Source organism: Scyliorhinus canicula, chromosome 1 (genome assembly GCF_902713615.1).
Source record: "Scyliorhinus canicula chromosome 1, sScyCan1.1, whole genome shotgun sequence".
NCBI classification, from domain to species: Eukaryota; Metazoa; Chordata; class Chondrichthyes; order Carcharhiniformes; family Scyliorhinidae; genus Scyliorhinus; species Scyliorhinus canicula.
The window spans coordinates 185,680,026-185,698,899 of NC_052146.1; the positions used below are offsets into that span (position 1 = coordinate 185,680,026).

General features: G+C 44.3%; 2 protein-coding genes across 4 annotated transcripts in view; both read left to right on the forward strand.

Annotated features, from left to right (window-relative positions):
* Positions 1-18,874, forward strand: part of dhx57 (DEAH (Asp-Glu-Ala-Asp/His) box polypeptide 57) — a 117,454-nt gene that overhangs the window by 82,143 nt on the left and 16,437 nt on the right. For both annotated transcript variants that reach the window (XM_038804237.1, XM_038804228.1), the window contains exons 15-21: positions 3,778-3,951; positions 5,097-5,297; positions 7,862-8,138; positions 10,872-10,967; positions 16,624-16,707; positions 16,805-16,942; positions 18,284-18,358. In XM_038804237.1, coding sequence (XP_038660165.1) covers positions 3,778-3,951; positions 5,097-5,297; positions 7,862-8,138; positions 10,872-10,967; positions 16,624-16,707; positions 16,805-16,942; positions 18,284-18,358 — 1,045 coding nt within the window. The remainder of the gene's footprint in view (positions 1-3,777; positions 3,952-5,096; positions 5,298-7,861; positions 8,139-10,871; positions 10,968-16,623; positions 16,708-16,804; positions 16,943-18,283; positions 18,359-18,874) is intronic.
* Positions 15,560-16,316, forward strand: LOC119970162 (small EDRK-rich factor 2-like). 2 transcript variants are annotated; one of them, XM_038804317.1, is made up of 2 exons: positions 15,560-15,882; positions 16,122-16,316. In XM_038804317.1, exon 1 carries the CDS (start codon positions 15,607-15,609, stop codon positions 15,805-15,807), a length of 201 nt encoding a protein of 66 aa, XP_038660245.1. In that variant the 5' UTR covers positions 15,560-15,606; the 3' UTR covers positions 15,808-15,882; positions 16,122-16,316. The 2 variants fall into 2 exon arrangements, with proteins under 2 accessions (XP_038660245.1, XP_038660233.1); XM_038804305.1 differs by having other exon boundaries at positions 15,560-15,891; positions 16,132-16,312.

An 18,874-nucleotide genomic window follows, 5' to 3' on the forward strand; every position in this document is an offset into this window, starting at 1 on the left:
CACAACCGCCTCACCGCGCTGAGGTCCCAGGTTCGATCCCGGCTCTGGGTCACTGTCCGTGTGGAGTTTGCACATTCTCCCCGTGTCTGCGTGGGTTTCGCCCCCACAACCCAAAAATGTGCAGAGTAGGTGGATTGGCGACGCTAAATTGCCCCTTAATTGGAAAAAATAATTGGGTAATCTAAATTATAAAAAAAAAAAAATAGTGAGGAATGACCTTGGATTGAAAGAATAGAATAGAACAGTACAGCACAGAACAGGCCCTTCGGCCCTCGATGTTGTGTCGAGCAATGATCACCCCACTTAAACCCACGTAACCCGTATACCCGTAACCCAACAATCCCCCCATTAACCTTCCACTACGGGCAATTTAGCATGGCCAATCCACCTAACCCGCACATCTTTGGACTGTGGGAGGAAACCGGAGCACCCGGAGGAAACCCACGCACACACAGGGAGGACGTGCAGACTCCACACAGACAGTGACCCAGCCGGGAATCGAACCTGGGACCCTGGAGCTGTGAAGCATTGATGCTAACCACCATGCTACCATGAGGCCCTACGGAACTACTGGGGAACTACGTCAAACTGTAGGACAGTGGCAGACTTCAAAGAAGATATTTAATAACTCGCAGCAAAGGTTTATCTCGGTGAGAACTATAGACTCTTTGAGAAGGTTTCATTATCGGTGGCTAAATAAGGAAGTTAAGGATAGTATCAAGTTTAAAATAAGCACTATACAAAATTGCAAAAGTTAGTGGTGGTAGGTCAGAAGATTGGACTGAATTGTGAGAGAGGACCCGTAAAGAATGACCTTTTCTTAAAAAAAAAAATAGAGGAAGAAAAAAATAGAGCGAGAAAGTAAAGGGTGAGAGAAAGGTAGCTAGTAATATAAAATTAATAGTATGGGTTTCTACAAGATTTTAAATAGGAATAGGGTAACTAAAGCTCTCTGAGAGAGTTGAGTCTTGGAAATTGATGATGGAAAACAAGGAAATGGCGAGACATTGAACAGATTATCATAGATTATCATAGAATTTACAGTGCAGAAGGAGGCCATTTGGCCCATCGGGTCTGCACCGGCTCTTGGAAAGAGCACCCTACCCAACGTCAACACCTCCACCCTATCCCCATAACCCAGTAACCCCACCCAACACTAAGGGCAATTTTGGACACTAAGGGCAATTTATCATGACCATTCCATCTAACCTGCACATCTTTGGACTCCGGGAGGAAACCGGAGCACCCAGGGGAAACCTACGCACACACGGGGAGGATGTGCAGACTCCGCACAGACAGTGACCCAAGCCGGAATCGAACCTGGGACCCTGGAGCTGTGAAGCAATTGTGCTATCCACAATGCTACCGTGCTGCCCTATTTTGTGTTATCCTTCACTGTATTCCCAAGGATATTTCACGATCATCATGGAAAAGTTTTGGGAAAATGATTAGCTCAAAGGCTGACAAGTCCCATGGACCAGATGGCCTGCATCCAAGGGTCTTAAAATAAGTGGCTGCAGTGATAATATAATATAATAATCTTTATTAGTGTCACAAGTAGGCTTACATTAACACTGCAATGAAGTTACTGTCAGTACACTCCGGCGCCTGTTCAGGGAGAATTCAGAATGTCCAAATTACCTAATAGCACGTCTTTTGGGGCTTGTGAGAGGAAACCGGAGCACCCAGAGGAAAGCCACGCAGACATTGGGAGAACGTGCAGACTCCGCACAGTAGAGGCATTGGTTATAATCTTCCAAAATTTATTGGATTTTGGATGTGTCCCACTGGATTGGGAAAATAGCAAATGCAACATCTTTATTCCAGAAAGGAGGGAGACTGAAAGCGGGAAGCTATTGGCGAGTTGGCCTAACATTTGTCATCGCAAAATTGCTAGAATCCACTATTAAGGAGCTTATAGCTGAAAACTTTTTTAAAATCACAATAGGATCAGGCATGCCAAACTGTTTTGTGAAAGGGAAATCATGTTTATTTCATTTATTTGAGTTCCTTGAGGACATTTAGATAAGGTGGTAAAGCAAGTCTGTGGATGTGGTGCACTTGGATTTTATAAAGCATTTCATAAGCTGCCACATCAAAGGTTGCTACAAAGGCTTCCTTTGGTTCTCTATCAATTTTACTATGTACATGTGTAATTTGCATTTCGGTGTAGGATCCATATGATATGGAGGCAGAGGTGAGTGTAGTGGCTATCACTAAGGAGAAGATGCTGGGGAAGCTGAAAGGTCTGAATGTGGATAAATCGTCCAGACCAGGTGGATTACACCTCTGTTATGAAGGAGATAGCTGAGGAGATTGTGGAGACATTGGTGGTGATCTTTCAGAAATCATTGAGTCAAGGAGAACCCTAGAGGACTGGAAAATGGCTGCTGTAACACCCTTGTTTAAGAAGGGAGGGAGGCAGAAGACAGGAAATTATAGACCTATTAGTCTGACTTTGGTAGTTGGTAATGTTTTAGAGTCCATTATTAAGGATGAGATTGTGGAGTACTTGGAAGTGCATGATAAAATAGGACTGAGTCAGCATGGCTTTGTAAAGGGGAGGTCATGCCTGAAAATCTGTTAGACTTCTTTTAGGAGGTAACGAGGAAGTTAGATCATGTCTACTGGCTCTCCCTTGTCTATTTGGATTTCCAGAAGGCCTTTGACAAGGTGCCGTACAGGAGGCTGCTAAATAAGATATGGGGCCCATGGTGTTAGGGCAAGGTACTAGGAAGGATAGAATATTGGCTGACTGGCAGAAGGCAGAGAGTGAAGATAAAGGGGTCTTTTTCAGTAGGGCAGCCAGTGACTAATATTCCACAAGTGACAGTTGGGACCACAATTATTCACGATATACATTAGTGATCTGGAAGAAGGAACTAAAGGAACTGTGAAGGCACTGTTAAGTTTGCTGTATAAGGCTCTGGTCAGACCCTATTTGGAATATTGAGCAGTTTTGGGCCCCATATCTAAGGAAGGATGTGCTGGCCTTGGAGTGGGTGCAGAGGAGGTTCACAAGAATGATCCTGGGAAGGAAGGGCTTGTCCGAGGCAGAACAGTTGGGGGACTCTGGGTCTGTATTCAATGGAGTTCAGAAGGTTGAGGGGGGATCTCATTGAAACTTACAGAATACTGAGAGGCCTAGATAGAGGGGATGTGGAGAAGATGTTTCCACCAGTAGGAGACTGGTGACTGAAGGGATGATCCTTTAAAACTGAGATGAGGAGGAACTTCTTTATCAGAAGGTGGCAAATCTGTGGAACTCTTTCCGCAGAAGGCTGTGGAGACCAAATCACTGAGTGTCTTTACGACAGAGCTAGATAGGTTCTTGATTAATGAGGGGATCAGAGGTTATAGGGAGAAGGCAGGAGAATGGGGATGAAAAAATATCAGCCATGATCGAATGGCAGGGCAGACTCGATGGCCAAATTCTGCTCCTAAGATCATCAGATGCTCTCTCGTCGCATTGTAATGGTAGTAGTTCTGCGGATTCCATAAACTATCAAAAATGAAACCGCGTGCAGCATCACCCTAGGTTCCAGCAACAGTGGTGAGGCCTCAAACACACTGCCACTCCAGAACTTTCACACAAGGATGCAAGTTATTTTTAAGCTTTTTTGGGGCAATTAATAAATTTAACTTGGTGCCACTGTTTCAGAATTCCTCCTTCTATCAATAAGTGACCAAATATTTCAAATATCTTTACCATTTCCAAAAGTACTGCCAACAAATGTTCTCCTTTGATAATGAAATAAACTGACTATTCTCTTCCAGGTGTGTTATACACCCACTGCATTCTTCACTGTCCAGTGAGGAACAACAAGCTGTCTTCTTGCGCCCTCCTAAAGGAACTACCAAGATTATTATCTCCACCAACATTGCTGAAACATCAGTCACCATTGATGATGTTGTTTATGTTATTGATTCTGGCAAGATGAAAGAAAAGAGGTACAGAATAATGTAATAAAATAATTTAAGACTTACTGGAGACAGTGAAACTGTGGGTTAGGGTGCCATCTCTTTGCCTCTTGAGCAAAATTTCAATCTTGCATGGATAGCTACCTAATGTTCAGGGTTATCACTATGATTGGCTTGGGTTTGTCTTAATTCAGAATCTAATTGACTGCCGGCTATCGCATCAAGTCAGCATTTTGTAAGGAGGCTGGTGCTCTCTGGTTGGGGTAAACCAAGGATGCACGTGAGTGGCTATGAAACTTGAACAAAAGAACCAAGAGGTGATGAAACAATGTTTCCTTTGACACAACATATGGAGTGCACAGGCTGCGAGGATGGTGAAGGTGCAAACTTTTCAGAGCTATGGAGAAAGACCAGCAGAGCAGGAATAATTGGGAAGTTTTTTTTTTTCAAAGAGCTATCCCACGCACGATGGGCCAAAGCAACTCCTGTGCTCTGAAAACACCAATGCTAACCTTCATAAATGATTGAGAATATTTTCAAAATGGTTAGGTCTGGCATGAGAGATATCTGTACCTCAATTCAAGTAGGAAGAAAGATTTTTAAGTAACGTCGATGCAGCAACCGGAAATAGTTTTAACTGGATGAATGGGGAAGGGCAGAGAGATAATCAGATCCCAGACGATATTAATCATAGGGCAGAAGATAGTTAAATGGTGGACATGAATACCAAAGCCAGAAACTTCCTGATACAAGAACCCGGGAACAAACAGACACTGGTACGCACAAAATTAGGCAAATCTCCTGGAAGATACTTATTCATGCATGATAGAAACATTAGTAATAAGTCACCAGAACTGGAAGCTGCTGTAGCATTAGGGTACTGCAATGTAATTGAAATTATGGAATCACGGCTAAACCCAGAGAATGGAAATCAATTTAATGTTGATGATCGGAGTGCTTACGAGGGTCAGAAAAGGAGGTGATGTATAGCCATAAATGTCAAGGGCAGTTGGAAGGTAAATAAGGTTGATCTTAATATAACCACAGAATCTTCCAGCAAACACAATGGCATTTGTCTTACTGTGCCTGTGCCGGTTCTTTGAAAGAGCTATCCGATTAGTCTGGATGTATCCATCATCAGAGTGCAACAAGTCTCTTCTGGTTTGGCACATTAGGTATGATCCATGCAAAGGGATGGAGAGCCTGGAGGACACCTGGGTATCACGAGCTAATGCCCAGCAGAGGAAGGGTCGAGCTGGGCGTGTAGCTTCAGGGATCTGCTTCCACCTGTTTACCAGTCACTGCTACCGTCACCACCTCCAAGAGCTGCAGCTGCCCGAGATCAAGAGGGTGCCTCTGGAACAGCTTTGTCTAAGGTTGGGGACAATTATTTATGGAGTTGTAACGATTCCATGTTCACTAAAATAATAGCGTATGAAGAAAAACTTGTTGATTCTAACTTAATAAATTTGCAGTTGTTTATAGAATTATCATAGAATTTACAGTGCAGAAGGAGGCCATTCAGCCCATCGAGTCTGCACCGGCTCTTGGAAAGAGCACCCTACCCAAGGTCAACAACTCCACCCTATCCCCTGGGTTATCCAGTAACCCCACCCAACACTAAGGGCAATTTTGGACACTAAGGGCAATTTATCATGGCCAATCCACCTAACCTGCACATCTTTGGACTGTGGGAGGAAACCGGAGCACCCAGAGGAAACCCACGCACACACTGGGAGGATGTGCAGACTCCGCACAGACAGTGACCCAAGCCGGAATCGAACCTGGGACCCTGGAGCTGTGAAGCAATTGTGCTATCCACAATGCTACCATGCTGCCCATGCTAAAACGTATAAAGAAGGAATTTGCATTTTTGTAGCACCTTTCATGACTTTGGGGCCCCAAAACACTGCACATTTTTGATCTGTTGTAATCTAGAAATGTGGCAGCTGATTTGTATGCAGTTAGATCCCACAAATGTTGTGATAATGACTGGATCATTTGTTTTCAGTGCTGGTGATTGGAGGGTCAATTTGATCAAAACAATTTCCCTGCTGCCCTTCTAAATAGTCCCATGAGATCTTTGATGTCCACACAAAATGGAAGCCAGGCCTCAGTTTAATGTCTCATCTAAAAGACAGTACCCCCTGCAGAGTGTCAACCTGGATTTTGTGCTCAAGTCCTTAGAATGGAAATTTAACCCAAACCTTTTGACTTGTGAGGGCTCCAACTAATCCATGGCTGACGCACAACATGTTCCTTCTTTTTTTTTGTTAAATTTCTTTTTCAATTAAGGGGCAGTTTAGCGTGGCCAATCCACCCACCATGCACGTCTTTGGGATGTTGGGGTGAGACCTACGCAGACACGGGGAAAATGTGTAAACTCCACACAGACAGCGACCGGGCCGGGATTGACCCCAGGTCCTCGGCGACACAAGGCAGCAGTGCTAACCACTGCCCCACCAGGTGCCCTCGTGTACATTTCCTACACCGCAGCTTGTCCAGACCACATAATGAACTGAATGTGGGAAATGTCAAACCAGACCTGCTCCATTCAGTTTCATTTGGAACCCTCCGCGCTTCAATCCACAATACTGTTTGATGCTAAAAGTAAATGAGGACACAACTGGCAAGAGAATTGGAAATATAGGACACAGATTTGAGATAGTTAGCAGCAAGGAGATTAGGAGAATTTTTTTTTTTAATGGTATGATTTATTGTTGTAATCTGAAATGCATTCCTGAAAGGATGGTGGGATTAGATTTAACAGCAACATTCAAAAGGGAATCTTAATAAAATTTGAAACATTTTCAGGGTTATGAGATGGAGCTGAGAAGTGGAACTAATTGAAAAGCTGGTTCAAAGGGTTGGCAGAGGTTTGATGGGTCAAATGGTCTCCTGCATTGCAAGGTTCTATAACATTCTATGGCATTTATTTAGTCTGTCCTTGTGCTGCAGATAATGTCCGATTGTGCTGAGTGGATTGCAATTCTGTGGCATCAAATGGAACTGTGACTATCACAGGAGTGAGGGGTACCCACTGAAACACAGTGAGCAAGAGATTCAATATACCCAAGACGCAGGTGGTCAGAGGTATAAAATTGAACCAGATCTGCCACAGCAATGAGAGTGGGGTGCAATAATAGATTTTTCATATTTTATTCATCAGTGGCAATCTGGTAGAACAAATATTCTCAAAATATATATTCCTATGAATGTGAATGCTATGAAATATGGGAATACCCTGGAGACAGGAGCCCTGTAAATAGCTATACAGTCTGCCTTCTCCTAGGAAGAAAAAACAATTTTGAATTCTGGAATCCCTATCCAATGAACTACTTTTGCAGTGTACTTATTGTGGTACTATAGGAAATATGGTGGCCAAATGTTTGAACAGCAAGGTCCCAGAAACAGCAATGCGATAATGACCAGATAATCTGTTTTAGCCATTTTTGGTTGAAGGATAACTATTGACCAGGGCACCAGGAGACCTTCTGCTCTTCTTAGAAATAGTCCCATTAAATCTTTTATATCCACTTGAGAGAGCAGACAGGGCCTTTGTTTAACATCTCGTCTGAAAGCTAGCACCTCCGAGAGTACAGCATTCCCTCAGTACTGCACTGGATTCTGGCAGAGGTACACATTGTTGAGATAATGCTTAAGGGAAATGATAATAGATACCATACTAAAAAAACTGCATTGACAAAATAATTTATTTTCTCATTATCCTTCTGATTTTTGTTGCTAGTATTCAGTTTTGAATGTAACCCCTTTCAGTTTACTGCCATATATTTAAGCTTCAAATGTTTTTTTTTCCCTCACTGGACTAATGACTGCAGTTTTTGAAGTAGTGTTGTAGTTGGTATTCTGGGCCATACCACATGTCATTGATTATGTATAATTTTTTTTAATGAATTACATTTTTTTTCTGTTTGCCTAGGATCAAAGTTCTGGACATTTTTGCAGATCATGATTTGGAATCTGTTCTTTCGCGTCTGGTCGAACTACCCATGGAAGAAGGTTTGAAAGCAGCTAAGAGTCGGCTGCAGGACCTCGGGGCCCTCACACCAGATGAAACACTCACTCCCTTGGGGTACCACTTAGCTTTTTTGCCGGTGGATGTCCGCATTGGAAAACTAATGTTGTTTGGCGCCATCTTCCGTTGCCTTGATCCTGCTTTGACCATTGCAGCCAGCTTGGCCTTTAAATCCCCTTTTGTGAGTAAACTCAATCTTCACACTTTTATGCTAACATAAATGAAATACAGTTATTCATGAAGATGCCTTCTTGACCTTGCCCCTCGCCTAAGGTGTGGTAATCCTCAGGTTAAATCGCCACCAGTCAGCTCTCCCCCTCAAAGGGGAAAGTAACCTATGGTCATCTAGAACTATGGTGACTTTACTTGCAATTAAACAATAACTTCTAATATAACATTTTAATATAGTGCTATTTTACAGTTTGTTTTATCAACTGTTCTACATCAATTATATTTGTGTATTGGTGTAAAGTAACTGACTCGTGACTTCTAAACCGTGAGGTGCACATTTTCGTTGAGTTTGTGTCCGGCTGAGGCAACAGAGCAGACACAGACATAGAACATACAGTGCAGAAGGAGGCCATTCGACCCATCGAGTCTGCACCGACCCACTTAAGCCCTTACTTCCACCCTATTCCCGTAACCCATTAACCCCGCCTAACCTTTTTGGAAACTAAGGGCAATTTTAGCATAATCAATCCACCTGGCCCGCACATCTTTGGACTGTGGGAGGAAACCGGAGCACCCGGAGGAAACCCATGCAGACACGGAGAGAACGTGCAGACTCCGCACAGACAATGACCCAGCAAGGAATCGAACGAACCTGGGACCCTGGTGCTGTGAAGCCACAGTGCTATCCACTTGTGCTACCATGCTGACCTGGAGAAGGGGAAGCAAAGGAATCCTAAACCTAGCTTGCTCTCCCTGCACCTGCCAGATTGTTGCACCTGGCTGGTCATCCAGTCACATGTCGGAATGTAAAGAACGAGACTACTAGTTATCGAAAGCTCAATTTGTGGAATATGGGCAGCAAGGTAGCAAAGTGTAGCTTCACAGCACCAGGGTCACGGGTTTGATTCCCAGCTTGGGTCATTGTCTGTGCGGAGTCTGCACATCTCCCCGTGTCTGCGTGGCTTTCCTCCAGGTGCTCTGGTTTCCTCCCACAAGTCCCGAATGAAAATGAAAATCGCTTATTGTTACGAGTAGACTTCAATGAAGTTACTGTGAAAAGCCCCTAGTCGCCACATTCCGGCACCTGTCCGGGGAGGCTGTTACGGGAATCGAACCGTGCTGCTTGCTTGCTTGGTCTGCTTTCAAAGCCAGCGATTTAGCCCAGTGTGCTAAACAGCCCCTAACAGCAGAATGACGTGCTGTTAGGTGAATTGGACATTCTGAATTCGCCATCGGTGTACCCGAACAGGCGCTGTAGTGTGGTGACTAGAGGATTATCACAGTAACTTAATTGAAATGTTAATGTAAGCCTACTTGTGACAATATTATGTCAGAACATTTCTGGACAACAACACAAGCCCAGAGAGCAGAACAGCCCTCATAGCCAGAATGCTGGGCAGGTACAACATCAACCCTAAACAAAGTCAGGCTTGCTGAGGAGTCTCAAATTTGAGTATTAGTGCAGGCCTCGCATTCTATTGGATTGGCAAGTCCAAGGACCAGTAGTCAGGCCTGAGCTTTCCCATTCTATCTGGACTTGCACAAGTTTGACAGGCTTCATAAGGGGAACAGCAATCAACTCTCAGGACTTCCCTTAAGTCTTACTAGTAACTAGCATGCAACAGGCCTTGGCTCCAACAGTGATTGTGCAGACTGCAAAGAAACATTCTATGCTGTGTCTGCATGGGTCTCACCCCCACAACCCAAAGATGTGCAGGGTAGGTGGATTGGTCAAGCTCAATTGCCCCTTAATTGGAAAAATTTAAATAAATAAACATTCTTATGAAAATAATTCGAGGAGTATCCCATTAGGATAAACTCCTCATTCTTGGTGATTTCAGTGCCTGAGCGTGCACTGACTGTAATACATGGAAGAGGAGCATTAGGACACCACGATATTTGACAGAGCAAACTCCAATAGCCAGCTCCTTATCTCTGTGCAGCAAGTTTGACCTAACCATCACAGGGGGGGGGGGGGGGGGGGGGAAGAAACCTTGCACAGACCCAAATGGTCAAGTCTCTGTCATCAAGCAATTTTGACATTTGAGGAGAACAAGTCAAGTGCCTGCCAGGCAAGCGAGCCAATGCCTCCATCCATCCCCCCAACACTAACTTTGTATAAGTGTTTGCAAACAGTTATGCAATTCGAGACTAGGCCTAATGTCTCAAATGAGGCCAACCTAGACTATAAATCAGTCTTTTTTTACTTGCTGAACACTCAGCTGCTGAAGTGATGGAGAATCTATCATTTGCTTTCTTTAGGTGTTTGCTAATGGTTAGATGTTGGCCAGGACATCAGGAAAAACTTTCTTGTTTTCTTCAAAATAGTGTTGTGGGGTCTTTGATCATCTGAAAGGGCAATCAGGTTCTCGGTTTAAAGTCTTGTCCTAAAAACACACCTCCAACAGTGCTACACCTCTTAATACTGAACTGTCAGCCTTCATTATACTTAAACCCCTGGAATGGGACTGAAACCAACACCATCTGTTTCAGAGGTGTGTGTGTTACTAAGTCTAGGTTGACGCCTAATTGGAACATGCAAAATTTGCAGAGTGATGTGAAAAAGTGGGTCTAATGCGATCATTTTTAATTTTAACTGCAATTTTCTTTGAGCAGCAAACAAATAAATTGTGAAACCTCAAGGATAATAGAGAGAATAAAACATTAATGTTTTAAATGTTTTAATCAAATGCAGTTATTTTAATAGATACCTTCTAAATACAATGGTTTGTGCTGTTGAAAGGTTTCTCCGTGGGATAAGAGAGAAGAAGCCAAGGTGAAGAAGTTGGAATTTGCTGTGGCTCACAGCGACTTTCTTGCTTTTCTCCAAGCCTACAAGGTAAGACTGCTGAGCAATCTCTCTGTATTGTCCTCAACCTTGCTCATTCCTACCAATGACTGAGCTTTCCTTTGTATATCTGAGATGTGTTTATTTGGGTGAACAATAAAGAGCAAATTTAAAATAAATTTAAAGTACCCAATTATTTTATTTTTTTCCAATTAAGGGACAATTTAGCGTGACCAATCCACCTAACCTGCACATCTTTGGGTTGTGGGGGTGAAACCCCCACAGACACGGGCTGAATGTGCAAACTCCACACAGAGACCCAGGCCGGGATTGAACCCGGGTCCTCAGCGCTGTTGGCAGCAGTGCTAACCACAGTGATATTGTGCCGCCACTGCAAAGATTTGTTCATAATGGATTGCTGAAGACCTCTAAATTTTTGTCTTTTAAGTGTGATCTGTCCTCACTGGTATACCTTGATCATAAGGTGTACAGAACAGCCTGTGATAATTGGCCACAGGTTTTCCCGCTCCCTGTGGCTAAAAATCTGGGGCGGGATTCTCCCCTACCCGGCGGGGTGGGGGTCCCGGTGTAGCAGAGTGGCGCCAACCACTCCGGCGTCGGGCCTCCCCAAAGGTGCGGAGAATTCATTGAGGGGCTAGGCCTGCGCCGGAGGGGTTGGCACCACGCCGACTGGCAAAAAAAACCGGCACCAGCGGCCTTTGACTGCCGGGGCTGGCCGAAAGGCCTTGGCCGGTTCGCGCATGCGCCGGTGGTGACGTCACCACCGGCGCATGCGCGCTGGGGGATTCTCTTCCGCGTCTGCCATGGTGGAGGCCGTGGCAGCGGCGGAAGGGATAAGAGTGCCCCCACGGCACTGGTCCGCCCGCCGATCGGTGGGTCCCGATCGCGGGCCTGGCCACTGTGGGGGCACCCCCCAGGGTCCGATCGGCCCGCGCCCCCCCCCCCCCCCCCCCCCCCCCCCCCCCCGGACCCCGGGGGCCCGATCACGCCGCCACCAGAGGTGGTTCAAACCTCGGCGGCGGGAGAGGCCTCCCAGCGGCGGGACTTCGGCCCATTGCGGGCCGGAGAATCGCCGCAGGGGGCTCGCCGCTCGGTGCGGCGTGTTTCCCGCCCCTGCCAATTCCCGGGTGGCGGATAATTTCTGCCACAGCGGGGGCGGGATTTTCGGCGGCCCCGGGCGAGCAGGGTCGGAGAATTTCGCCCCTGGTCTTTTGTTCACCGCCTCTCCTTTGTAACTTTCAAAAAATAATATGTATACTTAAAAAGGAAACCATTGCAGAGCTTTGGGGAAAGAGTAGGGTACTACGACTAATTGGATAGCTTTTTCAAAGAACGAACGCATGTGTGACGGACCAATTGCTTCCCTCTGTGCTGCATACCTCTGAAAGGACGGAGAATTAGAAATTCTCAATGCAAAATAAAAAAACACTTTCTGCCACTTCTTTGGAATGTGAGCTGCATAGTTTGACATCGACTTATTTAATTTGCACAGATGTTGTACATATTAAGTTCACAATCTCAGTTTGGTAATACTAACTTAATATGTGACAATTCCCCTAATAAGGGAGAGAGGCAGGATTAGAAGCTGCAGTAACTCTAACATTCAAGTACACCTGCCCACCTCTTCCCAATGTAGGTTGGTCATTTTATTTTATTACTTGTTCTTGGGGATATGAATGACACAGGGAACGCCACATTTCATTGGGATCTTCAAAAGTGGGAATGGGCCGTCTCCTTTAAACTGAGTTCTTGAGCTAATGGTTTATGTTAGGGACCTTCAAATTTGCATCCAAGAATAGTGAATTATGGTAGATGTTCAAATTGGTACATACTGTTGTATCTGCCCAATTCAGACACTTCGACCAATGTATTAATCAAAAGTTTTACCGAGGTGCCCTTATTTGCGAGATGAACAAAGGACAAAATAGGTTCACGGTTTAACGCAATTTTATTGACAATTCTCTCACTCAACAAATATGACTCAGACTGAGAGCTGAGCTTTAGGTTTTGCTCGCACTTAGTGAAGGAGGCTGGCCAGGTTTTGGGCAAGAGGTACAGGGGGATGTAAGGAAGAGCACAGAGCAAATGGTAATGGCCTGGAATTTGCTGCCCACAAGGGTGATGGAAGTGGAAACAAGCAATGATTCCAAATGAAAACTGGATGGATACTTCTTCTTGTGATGGCTGTGCCTGGGTGACCCCCAGGTTCTCGTTAAAGATCTGTTCAAAATGTTCCTTCCTTTATACTGGTAAGCTAGCATTGAGTCATAGGCATACGCCCACAACCAGCCATTGTCCCATCCAGTCCTCCGCTCGTTAATGGGGAAAACAGGATACTTCTGTTTATCCCAGGTGATTCAATCAAGACCCATTAGAACATAGAACATAGAACATTACAGCGCAGTACGGGCCCTTCGGCCCTCTTGTTGCGCCGACCTGTGAAACCATCTGAAGCCTATCTGACCTACACTATTCCATTTTCATCCATATGTCTATCCAGTGACCACTTAAATGCCCTCAAAGTTGGCGAGTCTACTACTGTTGCAGGCAGGGCGTTCCACACCCCTACTACTCTCTGAGTAAAGAAACTGCCTCTGACATCTGTCCTATATCTACCACCCCTCAATTTAAAGCTGTGTCCCCTCGTGTTTGTCATCCCCATCCGAGGAAAAGACTCTCACTGTCCACCCTATCTAACCCTCTGACTATCTTATATGTCTCTATTAAGTCACCTCTCAGCCTTCTTCTCTCTAACGAAAACAACTTCAAGTCCCTGAGCCTTTCCTCGTAAGACCTTCCCTCCATACCAGGCAACATCTAGTAAATCTCCTCTGAACCCTTTCCAAAGTGTCCTCTGAAACACCCTCGTCAGACCAGCCATCAGCCCCTTATGGAGTCTGATTCTTTTTTTGTCTGTCCTTCGTCCTGCTGCAAAGTTGATCTCCTGTATCTGGAAGTTTGTTACATATTCATGGATGGTCTTGTTCTTTTGTGTAAACATGAGTAGGTAATCACAAAATCCATATAGCGATAACGAGTTTGTGTTGACTTGAGTGCTCTTGCAGACAGCTAGGTATCCTGGCCTAAGTGTTGATTCCAGCCTGATCACAATGCTTTAGAGAAGATAAGGAAAGTGATGGTCATAGAGTAATTTACAGAATATATGGAGCCCATTGGGTCCAGTCAGTCTACGTCCCATCTCAATCCCCATAGCCCTGCAAGCTTCCTTTCTTGAAGGGTCCATCCAATTTTCATTTGAAATCATTGATTGTTTCCACTGTCTTTAAATTTAAAGTCCAACAGGTTTGTTTCAAACACTAGCTTTTGGAGCACTGCTCCTTCCTCAGGTGAATGAAGAGGTGACCAGTGCTCCGAAAGCTAGTGTTTGAAACAAACCTGTTGGACTTTAACCTGGTGTTGTAAGACTTCTTACTGTGCTCACCCCAGTCCAACGCCGGCATCTCCACATCATTTAAATTTAAAGAGTGCCCAATTTATTTTTTCCAATTAAGGGGTAATTTAGCGTGACCAATCCACCTAGCCTGCACATCTTTGGGTTGTGGGGGTGAAACCCACGCAAACAAGGAGAGAATGTGCAAACTCCACACGGACAGTGACCCAGAGCTGGGATCGAACCTGGGACCTCGGCGCCGTGAGGCAGCAATGCTAACCATTGCACCACCATGCTGCCCTAATTATTTTCACTCTTGTGGGCAGCAAATTCTAGGTAATCACCATTCGCTCTCTGTTCTTCCTTGCATCTCCCTGTATTTCTTGCCCAAAACCGTACATCGGTATCCCCCAAACCATGTACAACCAGTCATTGGGAACAGTTTTTTCTTGTCTTATCTAAACCTGTCTTAAACTTGTACACCCCTATCAAATCCCTCCTCAATCTCCTTTGCCCTAGGGCAAAAGCCCAGCTTTTCTCACCTAACCTTGTAACTAAAATCCCACAACCCTGGAACCAACTGGTAAATCTAATGCACCCTTCCCTCCTTCCTAAAATACGGTACCTAAAACTGGACCCACGTCTCTAGTTTGAGCCTAACCGGAACTTTAAAAGGTTCAGCAAAACGTCCCTGCTGGTGTTGCCATGATTTTGATGCTCATGCCCATTTTGGTGGAGGTCTAAAGTATATTGGGTGAGTTACCTGCCATACATCTTGTAAATTGCAAATACCACAATCATGTGCTTGTGGCAGATTTGTGCCCAGTTACAATTTGTCAAACAAACGAATGGATGGTGTTGAGCTTTTTGAGTGTTGTGACTTCATCATTCTAGGCCATCACACTACTGACATGACACTTCTGGACAGTGGAGATGCATCAGGAGGTGAGACTTCAAACTCTGTCCCGCTTCCTGTTGTTAATATAGTTGGTCCTCACCGCGCCGAGAGCCCAGGTTCAATCCTGGCTCAGGGACACTGTCCGTGTGGAGTTTGCACATTCTCCCCATGTTTGCGTGGGTTTCGCCCCCACAACCCAAAGATGTGTAGGATAGGTGGATTAGCCACGCTAAATTGCACATTAATTGGAAAAAATGAATTGGGTACTCTAAATTTATTTTTAAAAACATATAGTTGGTCCAACCCAGCTTCTGGTTGGGTTGCAGCGCCGGGGGACCGTTTGCAGCAGCGGATCCGGGGCTACCGTTGGGAGAGACGGGATGACCCGTGGTAATCAACGAGAGCTTGCTCGTCAGAAAAATGCAAAAAAATCAAGCGAGCAAAGTAAACGGAAAAGAAAGGATGATGGTTTATCTGCTGCCGCCAGAAAGCAGAGGGATGCTGAAATAATGCAGCAGAAACAAAAAGGAACAAGCGATTCTGCAGCACCGGCGGGACATGATGCAGGAACATCGAACTAAGGCCCACACCCGTGGTACTCTGCCTAACTTTCCTGGATGGATACATCTAACGAGCAATGCGGCTTTGTCTTCAAAATATTGAACATATTTAAGGGCAGCACAGTGGCCTAGTGGTTAGCACAACCGCATCACGGTGCTGAGGTCCCAGGTTCGATCCCGGCTCTGGGTCACTCTCCGTGTGGAGTTTGCACATTCTCCCCGTGTCTGCGTGGGTTTCGCCCCCACAACCCAAAAATGTGCAGAGTAGGTGGATTGGCCATGCTAAATTGCCCCTTAATTGGAAAAAATAATTGGGTAATCTAAATTTTTTTAAAAATATTGAACATATTTAAAACATTGGGTTCTGATACTTCAGAAAATTGCATTGTTGTATATTTCCTATGGGACTATGCCATGTTTAATGCAAAGGAAGGTGCCTTGCTTGTAGAATTGGTACTGATGCAGTATTAGACCTGGTACTGTAAAGGTGCATTTCCTGCGTGAGCATAATTCACTAGGTATTTCCAGTATAAGCAGAAAATAAGCGTGCATTTGGATTTATGTGACCAGACTTGTATTTTTGTATAACACTAACCCTTTATTCTGTTCTAATAAAGACAGCATTTAAGTTGGAAAAAAAAAAACAGCTTCTGGTCTGGGGTGACCACCTAGGATTGCTGATGGTAGGGTCTTGGCAATGATGGTGCCATTGAACATCCAAGAGGTCGCTATGTATTTTCTTCTTGGAGATGATCATTCATCATTACTCGTGGTGTGAATGTTGAGAGTGTATTTTCTAAGTTTATAAATATTTTTAATTCTCCATTGTCCATCTAGGGATGGAGTGTTGCCTTAAAGGGAGGCTCTCAAGCAGGATACAATTACTGCAGACAAAATTTCTTATCCGGAAGAATACTACAGGTAGGTGGCCTTTAAGCTCTTCTGACACTTAAAAATGTAGTGAATGCACCTCGAGTCACAGTGATTCATATTTTCTGCTGTGTTTTCCACATTGTAGGAGATTTCGAGCATGAAAAGACAGTTTGCAGAGCTGTTGTCTGATATTGGATTTGTGAAGGAAGGACTGAGAGCCAGATATATTGATAAGATGTCACCACAAGGAGGAGATGGAATTGTTGAGGCCACTGGCCAAGAGGTTAAAGAAATATTTTTCCTTTTATATACTTTCTTGACTCAGTACATTGCAGATTCATGATACAGTCCTTGACCTTTCAAAATTCAAGGTAGAATATTCAAGGGTGATGTCAGGAAGAACTTCTTCATAAAAAGATAATGGAAATTTGGGACTATATCTCTTGAAAAGGTAGAGGAAAGGTCAATTTGAAAATTTCCCAACTGAGATCGACATAATTTTTTTAGACAGGGCATATTAAGGAATCTCGAGCAAGGACAAGTCCAATGGAGTTGATCTAGGTGAATAGTGAAATAGGCTCAAAAGGGTTGAAGGGCTCATTCTTTCAATTTTCCTATCTGGTACAATACAGGCCGTTTGGTAATTTCTAGGTGCAGGCCTTAGCTAAGCACCTATTGCCATCCCTGCCCCCACTTCTGCTAGTGGCTCAATAGGATAGTGAACTGTGTCTTGGAGTAATGAGCCATACTGAAGAGGAGGATTGCAGGTACATAGAATCATAGAATTTACAGTGCAGAAGGAGGCCATTCAGCCCATCGAGTCTGCACATCTCTTGGAAAGAGCACCCTACCCAAGGTCAACAACTCCACCCTATCCCCATAACCCAGTAACCCCACCCAACACTAAGGGCAATTTTGGACACTAAGGGCAATTTATCATGGCCAATCCACCTAACCTGCACATCTTTGGACTGTGGGAGGAAACCGGAGCACCCGGAGGAAACTCACGCACACACGGGGAGGATGTGCAGACTCCGCACAGACAGTGACCCAAGCCGGAATCGAATCTGGGACCCTGGAGCTGTGAAGCGATTGTGCTATCCACAATGCTACCGTGCTGCCCCTTTACGTAGAGAACACTCTACGTTTCGCTCAATCAGGAACTGTATCAGTGGGCTCTAAATAAGGAAGGGTAATTAAGGGTAGAAAAATGTGAGCTTTAATCCTTATCACTTTCCACTGAGCATCTATGTATACCAGGTTAAGGTCAGGGTTGTTGAGAAGATTCACCAAGAAATCACTTGGGCCATCAGAGAATTATACCCAAGAGGGGAAATTGCCAAATTAATAGAAAGACTTCTATTGTCTTTCAGTGTGTGGGATGACTGATTATAGCCCACAAACTGGCTTTTTCTTTTGAAAAATAACTTCAATACCTTTCAGAGTTCAGTGTCAACGTTTTCTCCAGTCTATAGTCTGATAGCGTACTATAAAAATATATATATATAAAATAATGTGTGTGTATATAGATATATATAATATGTAGCAAGGTTTTTCTTTTGTGTTTGTTTTCATCATCTTGTCATGTCTAGCTCTGTTTTGTCAATTTGATCTTCTATTTTAGGCCAACTCTAATGCGGAAAACATGAAGTTAATGTCAGCAATATTGTGTGCTGCCCTCTACCCAAATGTAGTCCAGGTCAGTTCAGAACCTTTTTAAAAAAATGTAAACATCCAATTTCAAAATGTTTAAAGTTGAAATTTTGTTTTTAGGGGCCGGTCTGAGGGAGGAATCAAAGTTTCTATTTTATAAGATGGCAAATCTTGAACTTCACTTCAGAATTTTTCTTTTTTTTTTAATTCATGCTGAAACAAAGTACTATACTCTGATTTCTAATTCCAGAGGATTGCTGTGAGCAGAGAAATAATTTCAAGCATGGCCTGTGCTCTCTGGAGCTAATGATGAAGAGAAATTGAAGGGTCTCAACACTTGTCTCAACAAGCGTGTTATTCTTCAGAATATTGGAGTATTTTCTAAATAATGAGGCTCAAGGTTAAGCTACGATTGTACAGATTCTTGTCAAACCCCATCTGGAGAATTGCATTCAATTATCGGTTTTGCACCGTGGGAAAGATGGCCTTGGAGGGAGTGCAACCGAGATTCACCAGAACACTAGTGCTAAAAGGGTTAAATTATGAGGACAGGTTGCATAAA

Bases quoted from the DNA above. Each gene is read 5' to 3' on its own strand.
- LOC119970162 (XM_038804317.1), top strand. From the start codon at position 15,607: ATGACCCGTGGTAATCAACGAGAGCTTGCTCGTCAGAAAAATGCAAAA.